Here is a 24,352-nt window from a genome sequence, read left to right on the forward strand (position 1 = left end):
GCCTGCCACTGCAGGGGAAATGGGTTTGATCCCTGGTCCGGGAAGATCCCACATGCCGCAGAGCAACTAAGCCTGTGCGCCACAACTACTGAAACCTGTGCGCCTAGAGCCCGTGCTCCGCAACAAGAGAAGCCACCACAATGAGAAGCCCGCGCACCGCAACGAAGAGCAGCCCCCGCTCGCTGCAACTAGAGAAAGCCAGCACGCAGCAAAAATAAATAAATAAATAAATTAATTAATTAAAAAAAAAACACAATTTGTGGGTAATTGAGTTAATTATTAATGCTTGTGCTCTCAAATCAGACATTTTAATATATTTGCTCTAATATCTTTCTATTGTGTGATGTCTTGGAAACCAAGATATACTTACTTTTGTTGTTTCTCATTTTCTCTACTGATAACAAAAGTTTGGTGTAACAGATTTAGAGAGTTTTGGAGTTAAAAAAGGACCTTATGACAACTAGCCCTTTATAGTGACAAGTAAGTAGTGCAGGGGAACTAAATCTGAGATCCCGATATTTCACAGTGATGAGCAGATTCTAAATGAACTCCTTCAACATGGTGGTTTAGATTGAAGTTATGTGGGAACTAGTTTATGTTATTATTAATTTGTCCTTCCTTCTGAGAAGCTACCAAACTGGAATAGCAAGCATTGGAAGAAAGTGGTTATGCAGGAAGTCTTCAACTAACAGAGTGATTTCCAAAGGTCTTTTTTTTTTCAAAGGTCTTTTTTAAAGTCAGTTGATTGGCGCTCATTATTGATTCTCCCATAGAAACAGTGTATGAATTCAGCTCCTTAGCCAAATGGACAAGGTGTGTTTCAGCCCTGATCAGTTACTCTGGCTCAGCAGTGTCATGGCCCATGGTTCATGCAGAAGGGCTGCCGTTGCCACGTGGAAAAGTGGGGCTCAGAATTTCATGTCTTTTGCCACCTGTCATTCTTCAAGAAGGAGACTCACTGAGAAATGTCTTACTCTTATATGGTTACTTGAGCACCTGACGTTTGGGGAGGGTAGTGTGATGAAGAGTAGGAATTCTGTGTCTGACACAGACCCGCGTTCAAGTTCCCCCTCTGCCATTTATCAGTGACAACTTTGGGCATATTACCTTAAACCCTTGAGTTTATTTTACATATAAAATGGGCCAAAAATAATATGTGTAACAATTGGGTAGTGCTTACTGTGTGCTTGACATTATTCTAAGCCCTTTACATAGATTAATTCATTTAGTTTTCACAGTAGTCCTGTGAGGTTGGAACGGGTGTTATCTTTTACCGATAAGAAAACTGAGGCACAGATAGCTTAAGGAGTTTTCCCAGTGTCGTACAGAGCTGGGATTCAAATCCCTGGAAGTCTGGAGCCAGAGTCTTTGTTTATAATTGCCATACTCAACTGCTTGCCCAAAAATACTGCTCTGAGGTTACTAGGAGGAGTAAATAAGATACTATGTCAGGGGTCTGGTTCAGTAAATGTTAGGTCCCTTCTTCAGCTCCTTAGGTGTCTGCAAGCAACCCTGTATTTTCATGGCTCACTGTGTACTCAATCACAAATTATGAATTCCCTGTATCAGCAAAATAAATTTTAATAACATACTAGTACTTCTCTTGATTTGTCTACACATTACCTTCTTACTGCAGGTGGAAATCCCCAGTCAAAATTTAGGTAGTTTCAGGGACTTCCCTGGTGACGCATTGGTCAAGAATCTGCCTGCCAATGCAGAGGACGTGGGTTCGAGCCCTGGTCTGCGAAGATCCCACATGCTGCGGAGCAACTAAGCCCGTGCGCCACAACTACTGAGCCTGCGCTCTAGAGCCCGCGAGCCACAGCTACTGAAGCCCGCGCACCTAGAGCCTGTGCTCCTCAACAAGAGAAGCCACCACAATGAGAAGCCCAAGCACCACAACGAAGGACAGGCCCTGCTCACCGCAACTAGAGAAAGCCCACGTGCAGCAACAAAGACCCAATGCAGCCAAAAATAAATATATAAAATAAATAAATTTATTTAAAAAAAAATGTAGGCAGTTTTGGGGTGAGTGGAAAGGGGGAGGGACAGGCACGGGGATGGGTCTGTCCAGCACAGTGGTGGAGTCACTGGGTGTCCGGGATCATCAGCGCCTGGAAACCCTGACGCGTCAGCACTTCCTGCCGGGGAGTAGGGCCTTCTCTTTGTAGTTCTGAATTATACTTACCTCTTTCTTAATTTAGGTCCTAGTGAAAAAAATTAACCTTTAGATTAAACGTTACACACATATTCGATGAAGGAAATCATATTTTTAAATAGTTCACATTAATATTTTCAAATCAGATTAACATTAGAGTTTTACCCCTTAACTTCTTTGAATCTTCTTCCTTTTTAATTGGAATGCTTACAGAAGGCTTTAGTGGAATTCTTGTGTAGTGTTTTGAAATTATGTAGTAATCTGTAGTTTTAGTATGTTGTTTTGGCTGAATACTCACTGTCAGCTGACATGGAAATAATTGTGAAATCTTCCAATCTCTTGTTAGAGCAAATGAACATTTTGCAATTAAAAAATTTTAATTTCAAGTTAAGATCTTTTAAAATGAATTTGTTATAGCTAGATATTGCTTCATTTACATATGAAGAAAGAGTAGCATTACTCAAATTTCCAGTCTTTTAAGGATTCAAAGTGCTAATTTCGGTTTTGTTATCTATAAAATTAGGATAATATCTAAAAGGGTTGTTTTGAAGATAAAATAGATTATATATATAAAGTACCTAGTATAGTCCTTGGCCCATTATAGATAATAAATGGTACCTCTTATTATTATTATATTATTATTGTAGCTTATATTGCCTATGGGGACATAATAAGCCTTAAAAATTACTTGTTTGATTAATATACCTTGTTGATGTAGATCAAGATTTCATAATCTAAAACTTTTGACTTTCTATATGTTTTCATAACTGTACTGATTAGCTTAACATATAAGTATAAACCTCAGTGAATTTTCGGATTAAATACACCTATGCACCAGCTCCAATTTTTTTTTTTTTTAAATTTATTTATTTTTGGCTGTGTTGGGTCTTCGTTTCTGTGCGAGGGCTTTCTCTAGTTGCGGCGAGCGGGGGCCACTCTTCATCGCGGTGCGCGGGCCTCTCACTATCGTGGCCTCTCTTGTTGCGGAGCACAGGCTCCAGACGTGCAGGCTCAGTAGTTGTGGCTCACGGGCCTAGTTGCTCCGCGGCATGTGGGATCTTCCCAGACCAGGGCTCGAACCCGTGTCCCCTGCATTGGCAGGCAGATTCTCAACCACTGCGCCACCAGGGAAGCCCCACCAGCTCCAATATTAAGAAACAACATTATCAGCACTTCTGATGCCACCGTCATGTTCCCTCCCAGTCACTACCCACCATCTTCCCACCATCTTCTTTTTCATGGGACAATGCAGGAATTTTTCTATTTTTTCTCTATTAGGCCCTACCAAAAACATACTGTATGTATTAAAAGAACTAGTCTGTTTTTGAGATTAGAATTATGTTAGATGAGAAACTTTAAAAGGGCTTTGTAAATAGCTTTTTACGTTGCATATTGTGATTTTTAATGAAAGTACACTAGTAATATGTTTTGCAAGTAGGAAGTGAGCTTTTAATTTGTATTTTACCTTATTATAGGGTAATTAGTAGAACCTTTTTGAGGGACAGTAATACTAGAATATCTTTTTCGCTGTCACTTGTACATTGATGGTGAACAACAAAGGCAGAACTTCAGTTTCCTTTTCTGTAGGGATAAGTAAACTTTTATACTCCGTCCTTAGCATAGTACCTAGTACACATTAGCCATATAAGAAATTGTTTTTAAATTAAATATCTGAATCAGTATAGGCAAGTACTTGTGTATGACTTTACCTGCATTTATTTATATCCTACCATGTAAAATAATTTAAGGTGGGCCTTGCATGTATAGAATTGCTGTGGGAAAACTGTCTTTCTAAGGGAGTTTCAGACATTAAATTTATCTAAGAACAACTGTTTTAGAAGCAGTTTTATACATGTGTGTAGCATAAGCTGTAGGAAATTTATCACAGCTGTAGGAATATAGGGTATATCAGCATTATAGAAACTAATCATACTCCATTCAGATGTAAACTAAGGCAAGCTCTATTAAGTGTGTCTGCATCTTAAATATTATATTTTGAACTGTATGCTGAACTTCTTTGCCAAAGAAATCATCAATCTGGGAAAAGACCAGCAAAATGTTAACAGTAATAGAGATTTGTAATGTATTCAGTAGGAGCAAACTGAAAAGAATAAGGTGATTGTGCTTGGAAAGATAATGATTAACATATAGAATGTGAATACAAGGCTGCGGGATCATTTATTGTCTCCCCTGGGGCCCTTTGGAAGTGAAAGGTGTGCCGTGACACCTGGCACACTGTCTCAGGCAGGGCGGGGCGTCGTTGTCCTATCGCAGAGTCAACATGGATGTCTCTGCCGTATCCTAGAGTTCTAGAATCATTATTTCTTTAAACTCAAGAGATGGAATGATAGCACAACTGAAGGGGCAAACACTATACAAAATGTGGCAAATGTAGAGCTTTGGGACTGAAAGTAATCACAAATTTAGCAGCTTAAACCAACAGACGTTTATCATAACAGATCCACTGCCAGTTGAGGCTCTGATGAGAACCGAGCTCTGGCCAGCACACTGACTGCAGCCTTGCAGAGGGCCAGGCTGAGTGAGGGCCCTGGCTTTTGGCTGGCTCTTAGCGCTGAGAGATTGCCTACGGTTCCTGGCCACGTGCCCTCTCCTCCATGGAACCTGTCCTCCGTGTAATCCTCTCCTCCAAGCGGCCCCCTCTGCCATGGCCCTCTCTGCCACGGGATGGGCTGCCTCACAGCACTGCAGCTTGCTTCTTCGAAGCCAGTGACTGAGTCAGAGAGCAAGCCTGGGAGCAGTGCAGAGTCTTCTACAACCTCAGAATTGTCGTCCCATGACTTTGTCATGTTCTGTTGGTTAGAAGCAAGTCACGGGCCCTGCCCACATTTGAGGAGAGCGCTTTAATTCTGTCCACCACAATGATGCGTTCACGGTCAGTGAGAAGTCTCAGTCTGACTGAGGTTTAATTCTTGCTTTGTGTGGTAAACATCTTACTTGTGATTATATTATGTGGAAGGGCTGCCTCTTTCTGAACTAATCAGTTACCTGTATCACTTATTTGGCAGTTAATCGTGTTTTGCGTTTTGTTTTAACCAAGCGTAGTTTCTTTTTATTGTAGAAAAACAAACATCTATAAGGTAGTTGCATAGTATCGTGTGCCGCCGTGCACCCGTCCACTGGCTACGGCCCAGAGCATCCCTTGACCAGCCTGTGTCTTCTTCCGTCCCACCTACTGTAAACCTCCTGGACTATTTTGAGGCAAATCCCAGGTATCGCTTTATTATTGAAATACCGTGTGACTTAACGTTTTATGTGCTGGATCCTGGTCCTCCCCTTCTGTGCTGTATGTTCCCTGCGGATATGGACTGTCTAGTCCTAGTGGTGCTTTGTCCTAGTGGTGCCCAGTGGGTAGGCAGCTACACACACGTGCACAAAGCCATTTCCGAATCCCCCGGCGGTGGGGCCTCACCTGCTCTTTGCAGGTGCTTTTCACATGGACCTGTGTCGGGGAGACAGTCCCCTGATAACATAGCTCCGCAGTAACCCGGGCCTCTGGTGGGAAGAATTATAGACGGAGTTCTGCCTGACTTCTAGACGGAAGGAACCCCGTGAACACAAAGCTCGTGCATTCCGGGTGGGGAGTCTCACCCGGCTTGACAGCGAAGGAAGCATGTTTCCTTCGCCCCCCTCCCTAGCTTGCTCCTGGCTGCGCATGCTGATGTATGCTTGTATCCTATGTAGAAAACAGCAGATATCTTGGGATTTGTATATTTCATAGACCTCGATATTTAAGTGTTTGAATATGTAAATGTTTAGGGATGCGGCTGATACAGTAAAGGGTTACCTATATTTAATTTATAAGTTTTGTTACACATAGAGATGTGAGATAAAAAAATAAATTGTGACTGTTTTCATTCATTTTATGATGTAATTTTATTCATCTTCGGATTGTTCGTAGGCATCTTTAGCAGCAGCGTTTTGTTCTTGACACTTTTGTGACATCCAGCGCAGTTGGTCAGAGCGCGTCATCTCTACTTTCGTTTAAGTGCATCTATCCCTACGTGCAGCACTGCTAAATTTGTCTTGAAGCATTGGTGGATGCTGTGGCTTGGGATGGCATATCTATTCATGTAATATTTTTTTTTTTTTTTTTTTTTTTTTTTTTTTTTTTTTTTTTTTTTTTTAACATCTTTATTGAAGTATAATTGCCTTACAATGGTGTGTTAGCTTCTGCTTTATAACAAAGTGAATCAGTTATACATATACAATATGTTCCCATTTCTCTTCCCTCTTGCATCTCCCTCCCTCCCACCCTCCCCATCCCATCCCTCTAGATGGTCACAAAGCACCGAGCTGATCTCCCTGTGCTATGCGGCTGCTTCCCACTAGTTATCTATTTTACATTTGGTAGTGTATATATGTCCATGACACTCTCTTACCCTGTCAATATTGACCGCTGGTTTTTGCTTGCTCGTTTGCCAGTATCGCCATGTAATGTATCACTGATTGCTGACCTAGTCTACCCTTTATAAAAGTGATTTTAAAGGTGCCTTTGTTATAACATCCATCACATACTATAATGAGATCGTATCTCTAGCATAATTAATACATGTGTTCAAATTTCTTACTTCTTCTCTAAAGGAATTAGAATTATCATTTATTGGGGTTGTTTCAGACTTCCTCGGATAACCCTTTGTTGTTCAAAATGAAGTAATTGTGAGAGTATTTTTTGGTAATAGGAGAGACTCTAGGGGACCGGGATGGAAAGAAGCTCCCTATTCTCTGAGGGTGCCCCGTGTATTTGGGCAGGTGATGTGTACATTCTCACCCTGGACTCACTGAACTCTTACTTTTCCCTCCTCTCGGACTGAATAGGGGAGACCTTTTTTTCCCCTTTTCCTGTGCCAGTTTCAGACTATAACAGAAGATGAGTCTAGATGGCAAGCCAAATGTGATAAAGAAATTTTAGAAATTGAATTGCTTTTGGTCAAAGCACTTCCCTGGACTTTGCCTCCAAGTTCTGTCCCATGGGTCTTTAGCAACCCTATAAAGAGAGCTTCTGTAGTCCTTTTTGTTTGAGTGTGGTGACACATTTCAGTTATATGTATGACTAATAAAATTATTTTTTTTATAAATTAGAACAAATTTGAATATTTTTCTGAAGTAGATAATTGATCTATAAATTTCTTTTACGTTTCTATATGTAATATTTAAGAGAACATTGTTGGAAATTACTGCTGGGAACAGTGGTCTGAATGAAACAGCCTTTGGTGTGGGCTGCGAGTTTCTGCTGAGATTGATTTAGCACCACAGGGGCTCTTTCCATTACTGTAGGTGTTTATTAGTAAAGTTTTTTATATGATTTAGACAATATTTATATTCTGTGGAGAGTAGACTACTTGAAGTAATATTATACTTGTTAAAATAAAAACTCTTGTTTTATAAGAGATCTGTCGTAAGAGACCCTGAGGCCAGTCTGTGCACATCCAGCTCTTCAGCAGTGTCTGTGGGAGTAACAGAAAGGTGTGTCTGCGTGCGTGTGCTGAGTGGCTGCTTGTGCTTAGTTTATTAAGCTACAATAGAGTTAGAGGGTCAATGGTGCTACCGGTGGACCAGATCTTTTTGAGGAATTCCTAGAGGATTGAGAAGTAGTGACAGGAAAGGAAAGAACCACTAAACAACAGTTGACTGTGGTCCTCCCAAGAGAGCCCTTGTGGAAGCTTGAATTTGGAGCCTGCAGTTCACGGTTGGCGTGTGGCTGTGATGCCATCACCATGGTAATCGCTGGAAGAGCTGGCTCAGGGGAGCCTTCTCTCTTCCTGTTCACACGGAGTAGCTGGCATGTGGGGTCAGGCCAGCGACGTGGTCTTTGCAGAGAGCGGGTGACCTTCTATCTGGGGGCGGATAGGCCGCTAGGGCTCAGGAGCGGAGCGATCAGGGACGGGCGTGCGGCGGGCCGGCGTCCCTGCAGACGTGGGGCCGGGATGCAGCCATCCGCAGCCACGCCCCCTGGTACCCGGCCTCCCTACTCCTCCAAGCACCCGCTTCCTTGGAACTGGGAACCAGAGCTTTCAGGACAAATGCGGAGGAGTCCCAGCCAGAGATACCGATGCTGGTCATCTATCATTCACGAGTCAGAACAGCTAAGCAAGGGTTTCCAGAAACTTAAGGAAAAGCGGGAGCTTGAAAGAGAACAAGAAACTTGGTTCTCCTTTAAGTGGCAGTAGTTTAATGACCAAGGGCCACATTTCTGTTCCTTCGCTTTTTTCTTTTTGGCTTTCCTGTACTGCCTTTTGTTGCAGTGATGATATTTTCTTTGTTTTCTGGCAGTTACCTATAAAGTTTTTCGCATGCGTAACTAAGCTTTTCTTACGTCCAAGTTGTTCAGCACCTTTTTCCCCATCTGCTTCCAGTCAAGCTCCTGAGCGGCGTTAGCTGCCCTCTGGGCTGCTGTCCATGGAGCTCTTGGGTTTTGAGTAAAGGGTGGCAGATCTAGTTATCACTACAGCAGCAAATGTAAGTGTTACGGTCCCTGTGTAGGTAAACAAGTGATGGGGGTGTGGAGGAAGGAGAGAGGGAGAGGGAGAGGCAACTGGTTTCATAGCGGGAATTTAGTCCTTTATGAAATTGGTTAATCTAGCTAGAGATTTGAATGTAGAATTACTAGATTCCCTAAAGCAGTATTATATCTAATGATTTGTAATAAAAATTAGGAGGTGACGTGGGGAAGGAGAGTTGGAGTGTGTGCGCGCCAGTTTTTCATTTGCAGGGCGGATTTAAAGCTGTTGACGAGATAGCGATTATTTACAGGTGTGATAATAACCACAACGAGAGCTGAAACCAAGCTGTTCACAGCCGGTGTCTCTGGGGAAAGGACCTGAAGGGTGGGAGTGGCAATTAACACTTAGGATTTACTCTCTACCCTCCACAGTTTGCGTTGTTCTCAGTGTGTGAACCTGCAGTGTTTATTAAATAAAAGTGTTACACGAGGCATACAAAAGGGATCTGATGCTCGTTCTAGTATTTATTACAACTGTCCAGAGGGAGCTGACTTCAGACTTTTGGATAGATTAAAGAGCTGTGTATTTTCCTTCTACCTACACAAGTAGCTTCCAAAACAAAGTACAAGTAAAGTACTTCACTGTCTTCTATTGGAATTTTCCATTGTGTTGATCAGTTTGGTAAAACGATCACTTAGGAGAATTTTGAGTGACTGATGCTTCTAATTCCTTTACGAAGTGAAGTTTCACTCTCGTTGTTTGATTTCCACACCTGTGAGCTCGGCAGAGTAGGTGTTTCCCTGTATTAAAAGGTGAGGAGACCAAGCCGGGTACAGCGACTCGTCCATGACTCATGAAGTGGTGCCGAGCTTGGGCTCAGACGCTGTCCCCGATTCCGGGCCTCCGCACGGGAAGTTTATAATGTCGCCAAACTCAGGTTCCCACACTGATTTCTCCCTGCATTCTGAAAATTGTATTCTAGTTGTATTTAAAATACGTAAATCTGTGTTTATTTTAAAAGATGAATTTTACTGCAATTTTTAAGAAGTGCCACCCATGAACACTGGGTGTCATTGAGCCTCTTGCTGTTTCAGCAACTGGACGACACTTACTCTCTACCCTGCTGAACGGATCTTTTCTCAGACATAGGTGCCTCCTAGAATTTTCCTGATGTCTTTGTTTTGCGCTGTTGTAGCTTGCTGAATCAAAGCAGTGCAATGTAGATGCTGTTTGCTTCAAGGATAATTTATCTTTTTGGGCTTGTGACACTAAACAAGCAACACTTGGCCTTATCTGATCCCCGCAGTTATGTTTTTCACCCAAGAAATTTTGGATTTCAACAAGTGACTTGCTCTCCAGGAAAACGATGGTGGGAAAGGAAGCGTATTTATTAACTCTTGTTTTGGGATCCCAGTGTAGCATCCTTGACCCTTGATCACCTGGTCTTTTTCTTTTTTTCTTAAAATTGTGGTCAAATATATATAACATACAATTGGCCATTTCAATTTTACGTGTAGATTTCAGTAACATAATTACATTTAGCATATTGTGCAACCATCACCACTATCTAATTCCAAAATGTTTGGAAGCTCTGTAGCCATTCAGTAAAACTCCCCATTCCTCCCTGTCTGCACACTTCACTGCCCTCTAGTCTGCTTTCTTTTTTTTTTTTAGTCTGCTTTCTGTCTTCTGTGAATTTGTCTGTTGTAGGTATTTCATGTACGTGGAATCATACACTGTTTGTCCTCTTATGTCTGGCTTATTTCACTTAGCATAATGTTTTCAAAGTTCATGCATGTTGTAGCATGAATCAGTACTTCATTTCTTTATATGGCTGAATAATATTCCATTATATTATTCCACATTTTGTTTATTCCTCTCTTGATGGACATTTGGAGTTGTTTCTACCTTTTGGCTATAATGACTAATGCTGCTGTGAACATTGACATACAAGTGTCTGACTTCCTGTTTTCAGATCATTTGGATATATACCTAGGATTGAAATAGGATTGAAATTGTTGCGCCATATGGTAATGCCATATTTAATTTTTGGAGGAACCACCAAATTTCTTCACATCCTCACCAGTGCTTGTTATTTTCCATTTTTTTCCCCCTGGATTCTGGCCATCCTGTTGGGTGCGAAGTGGTACCTTGTGATTTTGGTTTGCATTTCTCTAATGAGTAGTGATACTGAGCATCTTTAAACGTACTTATTTGCCATTTGTATATCATCTTTGGAGAAATGTCAATTCAAGTCATTTGCTCATTTTCTTTTTTTAAACCCAGATTTATAGAATTGCCATTACATGATGCTATCTTTTTTTTTTAATTTTTAATTTTATTGTATTTATTTATTTTTGTCTGTGTTGGGTCTTCGTTTCTGTGCGAGGGCTTTCTCCGGTTGCGGCAAGCGGGGGCCACTCTTCATCGCGGTGCGCGGGCCTCTCACTATCGCGGCCTCTCTCGTTGCGGAGCACAGGCTCCAGACGCGCAGGCTCGGTAATTGTGGCTCACGGGCCCAGTTGCTCTGTGGCATGTGGGATCTTCCCAGACCAGGGCTTGAACCCGTGTCCCCTGCATTGGCAGGCAGATTCTCAACCACTGCGCCACCAGGGAAGCCCCCATTTGCCCATTTTTTTAATTGGGTTTTTTTTTTGTTCTTGAGTTGTTGGAGTTCTTGACTCTGGATATTTATCCTAGTTGGTCAATAGTCCTTTTAATATGTTGCTGAATTTGGTTTGTTGGTGCTTTGTTGAGGTTTTGCGTCTACTCGTAAGGAATATTGCCTGTAGTTTACAGTCTTAGTCTGGCTTCAGAGTCAGGGTAATGCTGGTTTCATAAAACGAGTTAGAAAGTGTTTTCTCCTCAATTTATCAGAAGAGTTTTACAACCCCTGGTTGTAAGTGTTCTGAAATAGTTGATGCTGAGGATTTTTCAGCTGAATGGTGTTGGTGGAGGGACTGACCCCTGGAACTTCCTGCTCTGTCCTTTCTGTGACGTCATTCCACTTTGAGTGATGTTTTGGACAGGACTCCACGTGGTGCCAGCTGCAGTCAGTTCCTTTCTATGTTTGACAAAACTGTTTAAGTTTGATGATAATTTTAGTTTTTATTACAGTTAGCCCCTAGAATCTGGAGTATGAACTCTGTTGTTATAGTAACAGCATAAGTCAGTCAATAATTTACATAGTTTTGATTTCACTTCAACTTAATAATACCTTTTAACTATATGGTGATTTTCCTCTCAGGAATCTGAGGGACTTTACAAATAATTCACTTTACTGTAACATAGGATTTGGGGAAAATAGAGGTGCTCATGTTTTCATAAGTGGAAAAGCATTGCCCCATGTTTTCTGACTGAGCACCAGCACACAGGTCAGTCATCCAAGTCAGGTGTCTGGGGGTTGGCCTGGCGCCAGTCCAGGGCCCCTTGTTTTTTATAGAGCTGAAACATTCGGTAACACAGAATATAAAAACTGTCAAGAATGTGGTAGAAAAGGCTTAAAATGGTGAAACATTTCTTATAAATTTTTTTGGCCATGCAGGTGAATCTCTTCATTGAAAGGTATGCAGAGATGATGTGGAAACCAAATCTTGCCCCCTTTTTTGGTCGTAGGTATGGCGCCAGTGATGGAGTTCAGATATAGCTGTGTTTTAAATGTTTTAACCGTCCATGAAGGTATTTTGTGAATTATTTGGCGTTGGTAGAAGGGTAGGATTTGTAAAATTCATTGTGCCCATTCAAATCATTAAGTATGTTTGGTCATGTTGGAGAATTTTCTTTCTGATGTTATTGTTAAGCTAAATGTGAAGGAGTTACAGAGTAATTCTTGCTAAAGAGGGCCAGTGTCACTGCTGTTACTTTGACAGAGTTGAATTAACGAGATTTTTTCAGTAATTCTTCGTCTCGTGATCACATACAGGTCAAAGCATGGGTTTTTTGGTTGTGGCACCAGGTCAGTGCCAACACTTTTCCATTCCTTGACTGACTTCAAAGATTTGAGATGAATCTATGTCTTCTTTTATTCTCTTCATATAAATATTCTCTATAAGTAACACACATCTAGCCATGAATTATATAACCAAACTTTTCGTTGTTGGAGATATTAGGTCAGATAATTTGAAGGTTGTAGCTTTTAGCTCACGTCCGATAGGAACATTGAATTTTAGTGGATATTTGAATTTTTAGAGGTTAAAATTATATGCCTATTGTTTTTGGTTTGGTCGTTAGTCATTGATTTACGGTAGTGATGCAGATGTGTAATTTGTTGCTTAGCTTCTTTTTTTTACGTGACATGTCTGTACATGTATCACTTTTAGGTGAAAAGGATTACGTAAGTGCCGACTTCTGAGTAACTTTAAATTTTCAGTCTTTGGCCAGTGATTAATCATAGAACTGAGTTTTCCCGAAGAGCTTAGATGAGGAATTTTACACGTGTAATATGTGCCCCTGTGGTGGCAGTTGAAGGAGAAAGTAAGCTCCTTTAATTTCTTTTGGGAAGAATCCTGGGGGCGGGGTGTGTACCATTTCCCCTTCTTTGAGGAGCTCACGGAGACGGCTTCCGGAGGACCTGCCTCGGGCCCTGCCTCGTGCGCTGGCCTTGGGCTCTGACCTCCCCGCGCGGCTGTGTGGCTGGCAGCACAGCCTGTCTCGCCAGGGTGGCTCTGCCCCGTGTGGCCGCTGCTTCTCAAAAGCACTCGCAGCCCCTGTGATCTGCTGCAACAGGGCAGCGCCGTCTTAGGTCCGGGCCAGTCCGGGGGTCCTTTGTCCTTTCTGTGGAGCCCGTTTTAGCTCTGATGGCAGAGCTACAAGCGGAGAAGACCACTGTAGCGGGCCTAAGATTCTTAGAATGACTGTCCTGAGTGTGGGACCCCCAGATCCTTCCTCAGCCACTGTGGGAATTTCAGGTCTTCGAGGGGTCCAGCCCAAGGTGGGAGTAGGAAGGGGCAGAGGGACTGCGTGTTCAGTGCCTTCTGTGCCAGGCTTCGCTCTAAACGCCTTCTGTCCACTTGGTGGAAACAGGCCACGGTGGGGCTGTTGTTTGTCCTGTTTGGGAGATGGGGAAAGTGGGGTTCGGGGTGAAATAGCTTGCCCTAAATTCTCACCTTCAATGTGACTCTATATTGCTGCTAGCTGTTTTAGAATTGAAGCATTTTAGGTTTTCAGTAGGTGCCGCACATCTGGTCTCTCTCACCTTGCTGGTGAGGAAAGTGAGCAGTGATTTGCAGAAAGTGACGCCGCTTAGTTGTTCATGCGTTAGAACCAGGCCAGGAAGGCGGGCCTCCTGGTTTGTGGGCCTCGCTCAGTGCCACACAGCCTGAGCTGGAGGGGGACGTGCCCTCACGTGCATCAGGGCATGTGCAAAGCGCTGATGAAAATACCTCTGAAGGAAGATCGAGGCTTGGCTCTTTTCGTTCCATCTGTTTGTGAAGCCTTCCCCAGATTCTCCAGCGCTCAGCATCTTTCCTGTCCTGACACCCTGTAGTGCATACTGTGTTGTAGCAGAGCAGTTTGGTATCTGTTCTCTCCTTTATGACTTTAGATTTATTTTAAAAATAATTTTCTACCTGTCATCATGAAAAACTAACTTTTATTCACTGTGTACTCCCCAATTGGATTATGACTTTGGCAGTTTCTCTTTATCCTTTTTAATGTATATCAAAAGTTTTCGGATTTGAACCCACAGTGAAGATTAGTTTTACAGTTAGACCTCATATATGCGTACTGGAGTATTGGAACAAAAGTTCCACAAACCATTGTTTACTCTTGGTAGGGAGACGTACTGTCATCTGTTCTGCTTTACTGAAGAAGAAAATGGTGGTTGTGACCCACTGAATTGTTCTCACCCCCCGCTAACGGGTGTGACCGTTTGAAAATAACGTTCCACGGCTTTGGGCACAGGGCTGGGCAGAAGTACTCAGATAATTACTGAGGTTCATCTTTTCTGAAGGACTGCTTTGAGATGATTTTTATGATACCTGAAACTGAGGGTATGGAAATGGTTTGTTTTTTCATTAAAATGTGTGTTGTCTTTGATTGAGTTTGAGGGATACAGCATTTTCCAGGAGAACAGGCATGGACTTTCAGCCCTCTCTTTCTTCTCCGTTTTCTTGTTTAGGAGGCAGAAACTTGTTTCTCACATCTTCTTACTTTGGAATCATCCTCTTACGGCTCACATTCATTTCCTCTTCGTTGTGTTCACGTCCTCACATCGGCTCTTCCTGTGCCTCCAGAACTGTTCTTAGTTTGCTAAGGTCACTTGCTCCTTTGATCATCAGGAAGCCTTTCCTGCCTGTTCTGGCAGTTCTCCTTTGGGCACTGACCTGATCTGACCCACTTCAGTATTCAACTTGGAATGATAAACGCTGGATTCTAAGATATGACTTGAAGCACAGAAGTGGGGAAAATGTATTTTCTCATGTTTATATTAAATACAGACTTATCTGCTCTAAAGAACTGTAACTATCTAATGTAAAGAAGGAAGTGCCGGCCGTATCTGTGGGTTCCACATCTGAGGATTGAAAATATTTGGGGAAAAAATTCTGGAAAGTTCCAAAAAGCGTAACTTGAATTTGCTGTGTGCTGGCAACTATTTACGTAGCATTTACATTGCATTGAGTATTGTAAGTAATTGAGAGATGACTTAAAGCATACGGGAGGATGTGCATAGGTTATACTCAAGTACTGCACCCTTTACATAAGGGACTTGAGCATCTTTGGATTTTGGTACACGTGGAGGTCCTTGGAACCAATTCCCCACAGATACTGAGGGACGACTGTATTCTTGATAAGTATGTTTTCTTGATGGAGATGTTCATCTTTTAGGTTTTCATCATTTTTTATTTCCCACTAAAATGTATTAAGTACCCTGTTTTCTTAAACAGTATACACTGAACATAATTAGCTTTTCAAAATGATACGTCTTCATAGATACCATTTTTTTACCATAGTCTAGCTTTCCATTGTGGAAGAGATTTCCTTAATTTACTTTCTTGAAAACATTCCTGGGTATCAGTTTGCTTTTGTGTAATTGTTTCTTTCTCATAATGGCAGATGCAGGGCAGTCAGATGTGTGTTTTCCACGGTTGACTGTGTAAACATTATTTAATCAGAAGCAGCTGTCTCCCAAGTGATTTTCTTTTTTCCTATTTGCAGATGGTATCTTCAAAACATAGGTATCCTTATCAACAAATAAAGGGTATCCTTATAGTTTCAACTTACTCTTCTTTCGCTTGGGTGGTTATTTTTGGCATGATTCAGCTTTCTAAGAATCATACTAGGTAGGTTTAAGGAGGCACTTACTCCATGGCCTGCAGAGTCTTACGTGGGATGATTGTTTCTGAGGATGATACTGTACTAACTTTCATCCAGAACCTTGTTAGTGTCTGACCTTTAATCGACTGTGCAACGTTTTATCCTTAATGTTTTAATAAGATTGGAAGAGCCGGTAGGTTCACACATTGTTAGAAATGTGGGGATGGAGGTACTATAGAGATCAAGATCTTACGAGATAACCCAGGTCCCGAGAGAGAAGCATTTTTTCTCAAGGTATTACAGCTAGTTAGTGGCATGGCCAGAGCCAGACTCAAGCCTGTAGCTTTGCTAGTTGAGTGCTATTTTTAGTGTACCCTGGTCTCTCTCAGTAGCTCCATAATGGCTCCATTTTTCCGTGAAATTTTTTCCGTAAAACAATACTTCCTATTTTTAATAAACCTTTAGTTTCAATTAGTAGCATTATATTGACAGGGATATTGATTTTAAAATATTATCCAATATTAACCTTGTTTCTCAAGCACAGCCATTGAGGTTTTTTTTCTTTATGATTTTATTTATTTAATTAAACTTTTTTTTTTTTTAAGAACAGTTTTAGTTTCACAGCAAAATTGAAGGGAAAGTACAGAGATTTCCCATATACCTCCTGCCCACAAGTGCACAGCCTCACCCCTTGTCAACAGCCCCTCCAGAGTGGCACACTTAATTACAGCTGATGAACCTATGCTGACACAGCATAATCACCTAAAGTTCATAGTTTACACTACAGTGTACCCTTGGTGTACACTCTGTGGGTTTGAACAAATGTATAATGACATGTATTCATCATTATAGTATCGTACAGAGTATTTTCACTGCCCTAAAAATCCTCTCAGCTCTGCCTGTTCATCCCTCCTTCTCCTTAATCCCTGGCAACCACTGTTGTTTGTTGTTGTTGTTGTTGTTTTGAACTGTCTCCATAGTTACCATTGAGTTTTTAACTTTCAATTAATTTTTACATTTAAAAGTTTTATAATTTTTATATTTAGAAGTTTTATTTGGTTCTTTAAAAAAATCAGCTTAGGCTTTAAATTCTCATCTTTGTTCTTATAATCAAGCTTTTGCTATTTCTTTGCACATATTAAGCATTTGTTTTATATCATGTCTGAAATAGTCCTGGTATTTAATATCTTGAATCTAATTCTGCCGTCTGTGCTTCTGCTGGCTTTTACTCGTGGTGCTTTGTTTTTCTGTTTTTCTGTGTATGTGTGATTTTTGATTGCGAACTAAAATCTCTTGGAGGTTTATTTGTGGGACTTCTTCGTGGGGTGGATTGAATTTGTCTTCTAGAGTGAGTTTGTAATTCCGTTGGTTGCTAGTTGTAGGGTGGAAGAGGGCACTGTCAACTCAGGACCTCTTTGAATTACATTTTCTGCCTAATTTTGTTTGTTTGTAAGATCATATAGCACGTGTGAATTTGGGTCACAAGCTTTGATTAGGGCCAGCTTGTGGTTATAACTGTTGGGAAGATATTTATCATCTCCCCCACTCCCACACCAAGAACAAGTCAGGCAGGTTTCATTGCCATCTCCTTCTGTGGTGCAGGGTTATTTCTCATTCCCCCTTAGCTGAAGACGTAGCCCTCTTGGGCTCACTGTCGTGCTGGGGTCTTCTGCTGGCCTCCCTGTCTTTGGTGGGCCCTAAGCTTCAGCACCGGTTACCATGCTTTGTTCCATCCAGCTGTCAGAGTAGGGTGCACAGGTCACTAGTGTTGGCAGGTGACCTCCATGTAAAATCTGTCTTTGGCATTTGCTTATCTCCCAGGGTTCTCCCATGGCTTCGTTTCTTGGTTTCTGCAGATTCCTTATTTTCTCACCAGCTCAGTAAATTATTATTGTTTTAATTAAAAAATTCATTCACCTTTTGGTTGTTTTCATCAGGAGGGTCACGAGTATCTAATTACTTCTTCTTGATGAATTTGTAGTAATAGGTACTGAGTCTAAAATAATCTTATGTAAGTTCCAAAAATGGAGACAGAACTGTCAGGAAGAATGTCTTCTTCCTTCTGAGCGTGTTGTGTTCTCAGACAAAATAAATGAATCCTGATCCCTACGAACGGTTCAGAGCAGAAATTCCTAACTGAGAACACCAGCATTTCTTCCCTTTATCCCAGGAAAGAATCGTGATTTCGTAAAGCATTGTTAATTGCAGCAGGGTCATATTTCTCAAGTGTGGGGATGCAAGGCTGTTCAGAGCCATTACTATTGGATGTTGACTTGTTCTAGGCTCAATTTAAATCTTGCGGTGCTTGACTGACTGTTATTTGACATGATAGGGTGTGTCAGCCTTCAATAAAATCTTCAAGGGATGATGTTTTTGAGAACTCTGGTAAACGTACTAAAAATCGTGAGGCAAGTTTTCGGCTTCGTGGTGGTTTTTCACCAGTTATATCTAACTGTAGTATTGAAAACACTTAAATTTAAAAAAACACTCGTCGGAAACTGGATTGCTTTGTCTACACTTTGCCTTTGTAGTTAGCATTTGGCTGGAGGTAGACATGTGCTCTGGTCGTTTCTGCAAGAAAGTCTTGAATTCCTGCCGCGGGACTATCCTCCTGTAGTTCACGGAATCCGCTCCGCGGCGTCATTATGCTGTACTGAGGTATAGTTTACTGTGCTGTGCCTGACTTTAGAACTGTCGCCAAGCAAATTCTGTCCTCTCTGTACTGTCCGTTTCCATCTGCTGCCCTTGCTGTATCTGCAGCCACAATCCCTCCCTGTCGAATCGTGTTGCTCTGCATGTGTCGGTTGGCTTAGAATTCCCTGGAGCTTTGTGTTAATACAGTAGTGTCCTCAGAAGTGTCGATAAAAGTGATTGGAAATATGACAGAATGTTAAGTTAGAAGACACTTTAGAAATTACCTGATCTTCGGCTGTGAAAACCTAAGTTTGTGTAAAGGCTTACTTGAAAACCCAACAGATAAGCTTAGAGCTGGGGGTTTGGAAAATTGCTGAGGAGACTGGCCCTTTTATTTTGCAAATAAAAATTCTTAAATTACCAGAAAGGTTAAATGACAGTGGTCTGAGTTTCCACTTCATCGCACTTAACCTCCTCCTCAATCCAGCCTCGTTGCATTGTGGTTATGCTGGTGGTTAGGCTTTTGGGGAGTATTATGAGGGTTCTTCCAGGGGCCGTGTTGTGGAGTTGGCCAGATTGAGGAGATGCTCTATTTTTTTTATGAAGCTTCCTCATTTTCTCCTTCTGATTTTTGTTTCCCTCTCTTGTTATTTCTTAGCTATTGCATGGGACAGGTCATATTTATTAATATTACTGGCCAATGAGAGTAGCTTTTCTTCCTCTTGGGATTGAAGGGAAGGGAGAGAAGAGAAGCAGCATTTACGGACACCGGCTCACGTAGAAGGCACAGCCAGATGCTTTTACAAAAGCTTCAACTCAGTTTATTCGTAGCCACTCTGTAAAGTAGTTGGTGCCATTTCCCTCTTACCCTTAGGAACCTGAGGCACGGAGAGGCTAAGAACTTGAACCGTAGTCAAAACTACCCTGAGGCCAGGATGGGTGGGGGAAGGGCTTTCTGAGCAGTGCCTGGAAGCGTGTAGGGACACCAGTGGGACATTGGGGTGGTCAGAGCACACGGGTGTGGCACGCGATTGGTGTTACAGTGGAGAATGCGCACATGGTGCTCTGTTCTTGCCTCATCCCGAGGGCCAGAAATGCTTTCCCCAGGTATGTGTACTGGCATTTTATTGTCCCAAGTACATACGTGCATGAGGTTGTACTTTGGATACTAGCACCTTTTCTTGTCTTTTTTTTTGTGTGGGAAAGGGGTTATACTCATTTGAATACACCAGTATCAGTTTAAATTCTTACATCTGGCTTAGTGATAGTTTTCAACATATGTGAGGAAATTCTGCGACAGGCTACTTGAGCTGGCGGGGGCGGAGAGTGGGCTTGTAGCCTTCCACCAAGACGGTTCTGTTCAGTGGATCTTGAAGTTGCTGTAATAACTGAATTTCATGTCATTATAAAACAGTTCATGGAGAGCCAAATTTAGAAATAAATAGTATCTGTGAACTAGTGATTGTGTCGGGGATTTATATAAAGCCGAATAGTAATTCCTAAATTAAAAAAATAAAGACAGTATCATGTATATATAGAAGTGCTGGATGGCTGGAGGGCATTTTAGAGGAAATGTCTCGTTTGGGTGGGACTTGACCACCAACCCACCAGGTCCCTTTCATCAGTACTCATTTCAGGCCTGTCAGGAAGTCAAAGAGGCGTCGTCTGACGAAGGTCTGGGCTTCCCATGCTCAGGAAACAGCAGGGGCGGGCTATGGGCACCGGGTGGTGGTGACCGTGGCCGCACCCTTGGGGAGGCATGGCGTGTGTGTCGTGTTGTCGTCCTGTGTGCAGCTCCGCAAGGTGGTGTTCGGCTGTTTTGTGAGTAGTATCAGTTGTATTTGTCTGGTAGTGTGTGTTCTTGGGAGTTGCTAGGTAGACTTATGCAGAGTTACTATGTTTTCAGAATGGCTTTTACTTCCCTTTCGGGCGACGTCTTGAGCCCATTTGCTAGTGTGTGCCGGTGCTCAGGGCCTGTGTGCTGCCCACCACTTCCCCCGACTCCGCGTCCCTTTTCCTTTGGAGACCTCAGAGGCGCAGAATTGAGTCGGTCGTATTCCTGAGACCGTGACGCACAGTTACTGCCTGGGCAAGGCCCCTCTTTTGTTGGGCTTTATTTTATGTTCTCCTTTTTGCCCTTCACCCTGCAGTTCCACATCCCGGCCCTCTTCTTCCAGCCCCACTCAAGTGTGTTTCATGTACATTCTTCCAGCCCGTTTGCCATGTACTGTTTTATATATGTATGTGGTAGTGGTCTATGTTGATCTCGTGTTTACTTTGTTTACTTAATATTATGTTTTTGACAGATACCCATGTTTTTGTATGTAAATCTAGTTCATTTATTCTGACTGCTACATGGTGTGCTGTCATTTTAATTTTTATTTATTTATTTTTGGCTGTGTTGGGTCTTCGTTTCTGTGCGAGGGCTTTCTCTAGTTGCGGCGAGCGGGGGCCACTCTTCATCGCGGTGCGCGGGCCTCTCACTATCGCAGCCTCTCTTGTTGCGGAGCACAGGCTCTAGACGCGCAGGCTCAGTAATTGTGGCTTACGGCCCTAGTTGCTCCGCGGCATGTGGGATCCTCCCAGACCAGGGCTCGAACCCGTGTCCCCTGCATTGGCAGGCAGATTCTCAACCACTGCGCCACCAGGGAAGCCCTGTGCTGTCATTTTATAGACCATCTAGATTGCGGTCAGCTGTGCAGCCGTCAGTGACATTTCAGCAGACGTTCTTGTCACCTTTAATTCTGTGTGAGAATTTTTCAGGTATATACCTCTGAAGAAGTGTTAGGTCACTGAATGTATGCATATTTACTTTCACAAAACTTCAGCTCTCTGAGATGGCTGCTCTGAGAGTACACTCCTGTTAGACCATGTGGTACAGCAGGGGCTCTCATCCGTTACTTAAAACAAGGAGCAGGATTTGATATACTGCCTTGATCCAGGCTTTGTCCATGAGAACGTGCCTGCAAACTAGTTTTTAGTCATATTATTAAAACCCTTTATTCTTCACTATCACCCTTTATTTTCTTTCCATAATGTTAGCTAGTTATAGGGAACAAGAAAATTATTTTAAGGGTTTCTCTGTAATGTGTATATAATTGTGACAGTATTGGGAAAATACTGTAAATACTAAGATTTCTGTTTTTCATTTTATAGGGCGCCAATGCCTCGGCATTAGAGAAAGAGATTGGTCCAGAACAGTTTCCAGTCAATGAGCACTATTTTGGATTAGTCAATGTAAGTATCCGTTGATACGTAGCCTTCAAATTATGCTTGGAAGTAGTGTTAAGAATGATGAATGCAGTTCATAATTTATTAAAGGAAATTTGTTCCTTTGTATCAGTGGACTTAATGCCAAGAAACGTGACTTGGAATTTCAAAATTATCTCTAATGGGAGGGAAACAACATTGCCTGAAGTCTTTTTTTAAAAATTTATTATTTATTTATTATTATTATTTTTTTGGCTGCATTGGGTCTTCGTGGCGGTGTGCGGGCTTCTCATTGCGGTAGCTTCTCTTGTTGCGGAGCACGGGCTCTAGGCGCGCGGGCTTCAGTAGTTGTGGCTCATGGGCTCCAGAGCGCAGGCTCAGTAGTTGTGGTGCACAGGCTTAGTTGCTTTGCCGCATGTGGGATCTTCCTGGACCAGGGCTCGAACCCGTGTCCCCTGCATTGGCAGGCGGATTTTTAACCACTGTACCACCAGGGAAATCCCCATTGCCTGCAGTCTTAAGAGTCTTGGAACAGTTTCTAACTTGTCAGCCTGATTTTTTTCCTATTTTGTGTTAGAATTTTCTCATAACCAAAATTTCATATGGCCTAGACCAAATGATCTCTTTGATTCTTTGAGAATTATTTACGTGTCTAAATATAAGTGGTCCAAATGTACAGATATAAATATAGGTTTGTAAATGCCCCCATGTGTCTATAGAGTCTTTGTCAGTTTGCTTCTGGCGTTATCCCAGTGGTATAGATTTAAAAGTGTGAAATAAAAGAAAAAAACATAGCCCTGCCCTTGTGGAGGTAATCCTTGTAATTATACATTATTAAAACTTTGGAAGAACTTTCTTTAGAATTTTTAACTCTTTCCTGAATCATGAGAAAACACCACAAATCTTTGTTATAGAGTTGTCATGGTAGTTTATGCTGTACTGTACTGTTAGGTGGATCCGTGGTGAGTGTTTTAAAATATGTGTATTGGTGATAATGCAGGTAACGTAAGTTATGTTGAACAGATTGGTGTGTTACTGAGTACTAGCACGTCATTACGTACAGATAGATTTCTTGTGCAATTTGAGGAGGGCAATTGCAGTGGTATGTGTGTCTCGCCTTGCTTGGGGACCCTTCTGTGTCTGCGCTGGGCATAAGCTAGTAACACAGGATCAGCAGTGCCCACCCTCCTCCTCTTCCCCTCCCTAGCGGAGGCCACTCATTAGTCCTTGGGCTATTTTTTCTGGAATGTATCCTTACAGCCTAAATAAGGTACTTATACTGCCATTAAAAAAAAAAAAAATCTACTGACTTCCTGTTTTCGCAGATAAGAAACTTCACTCTCTTTTCTCACCATCCCTGCCCAACTTCACTTTCCCCCGTTCTCCCAATATGGAATTAATCATTGCTTTATTTTTCCATGTCCTGAACTTTCATTTATTCTTCCCAAAGCCTTCAGCAGAACTAAAGAAAGGCAGAAAGACCTTCTCAATATCAGTTTCCACCGAGCCGTGCCTGTCAGGTACCACCCAGCCCCCGTCCTCCTGCTGTGCAGCTTCTGCCTGGCAACGTCTCTTCCATCACCCTTCACATTCCCTACACTTGTGTCCTTTCCTTCATCCCGACTTCTTTCCGGGTTTTTCCTCCCTTGCTTTGTGGAACACATTCTGTAGATGCTTGTTTAGGAAGTGTGCATGGATACAAACTTTGAGATCTTGTATATTTAAGACTGTTTTGGTTATTGTTAGAGCTAGATATCCATCCTAGGTTACAACCTTCCTTCAGAATTTTTCAGGGCTTACTCCGCTGCTTTCTGGCTTCTGTTGATGCTGAGAGGGTGGATGCCATTCTGGTTCTCGATCTCTTATGTACAGGGCTTTTTTTCCCCCTTTACAAAGTTTTTGGGAGGCCTTAAGGATATTCTCTATCCACAGTGCTCTGAAATCTCATCGTGTGTCTTGATGGGGACCCTGTTGTGCTGAGTGTTTATGTACCCATTCAGACTGATGATTTATTTCCCTCAGTTGTAACACATTTCTGATACTATTATTGGGGTGATTTTCTTCCTATCATTGTAATTTCTCTGTTTTTTTTTTTGTTATTATGGTTGGTTGTATATTGAAACACTTAGACTGACTCTTTATTTTTCTTATTCTCCCATTTTTGATCATCTGCCTTATTCTACATTTTAGACTATATCTTCAACTTTTTTGTCCAGCTCATTGCATTTTTTTATTTCTTAGAATGTTACTTTTTTTTCTTCTCTTGTTTCATGGGGGCAGTATTTTCTGTTCTTTTTCTCAGGATGTCATTTATAGTTTTTGTTGTTGCTGAGGTTTTCTTATGCTTACTGGATTGCTTCTGAGACCTTGGAGTTTATTCCCCGCCCCCTTTTAAACTTTGGTATCTTTCCTGTTGGAAGCTTTCCTCAAATTGTACTCATCTATAAGGGTGAAATGCTGAAAGGATGACTGGGGCTTCTTGTGTTGTGGTGGGGCTGCTCTTTCAGTCTAGAGTGGCCCCTGGCGAATGCCCCTCCCTCCCACGGCCCGCATCCCATTTCAGTAGCTGGAGCTGTCTCTCTGGGGCTGTTTATCTTCTGCCTGGAGGCCTCCTCCAGTGCCTGTCTGGGGCGGG

The 24,352-nt window shown here is 42.2% G+C and overlaps 1 protein-coding gene and 1 long non-coding RNA gene across 2 annotated transcripts in view; one reads left to right on the forward strand and one right to left on the reverse strand.

Annotated features, from left to right (window-relative positions):
• Nucleotides 1-24,352, forward strand: part of USP12 (ubiquitin specific peptidase 12) — a 79,518-nt gene that overhangs the window by 14,879 nt on the left and 40,287 nt on the right. Inside the window, exon 2 of the mRNA XM_082435711.1 lies at nucleotides 21,664-21,744. Within this exon, the coding sequence (XP_082291837.1) occupies nucleotides 21,664-21,744 (81 nt within the window). The remainder of the gene's footprint in view (nucleotides 1-21,663; nucleotides 21,745-24,352) is intronic.
• LOC309647906 lies at nucleotides 14,252-21,655 on the reverse strand. Its single transcript, XR_014256385.1, has 2 exons — nucleotides 21,153-21,655; nucleotides 14,252-20,855 (listed from the first exon to the last, which is right to left on the reverse strand). It is a non-coding gene; the product is annotated as an uncharacterized lncRNA (long non-coding RNA).

This window comes from Balaenoptera physalus (genome assembly GCF_965194825.1).
Source record: "Balaenoptera physalus genome assembly, chromosome: 18".
In the NCBI taxonomy this organism is placed as follows: Eukaryota; Metazoa; Chordata; class Mammalia; order Artiodactyla; family Balaenopteridae; genus Balaenoptera; species Balaenoptera physalus.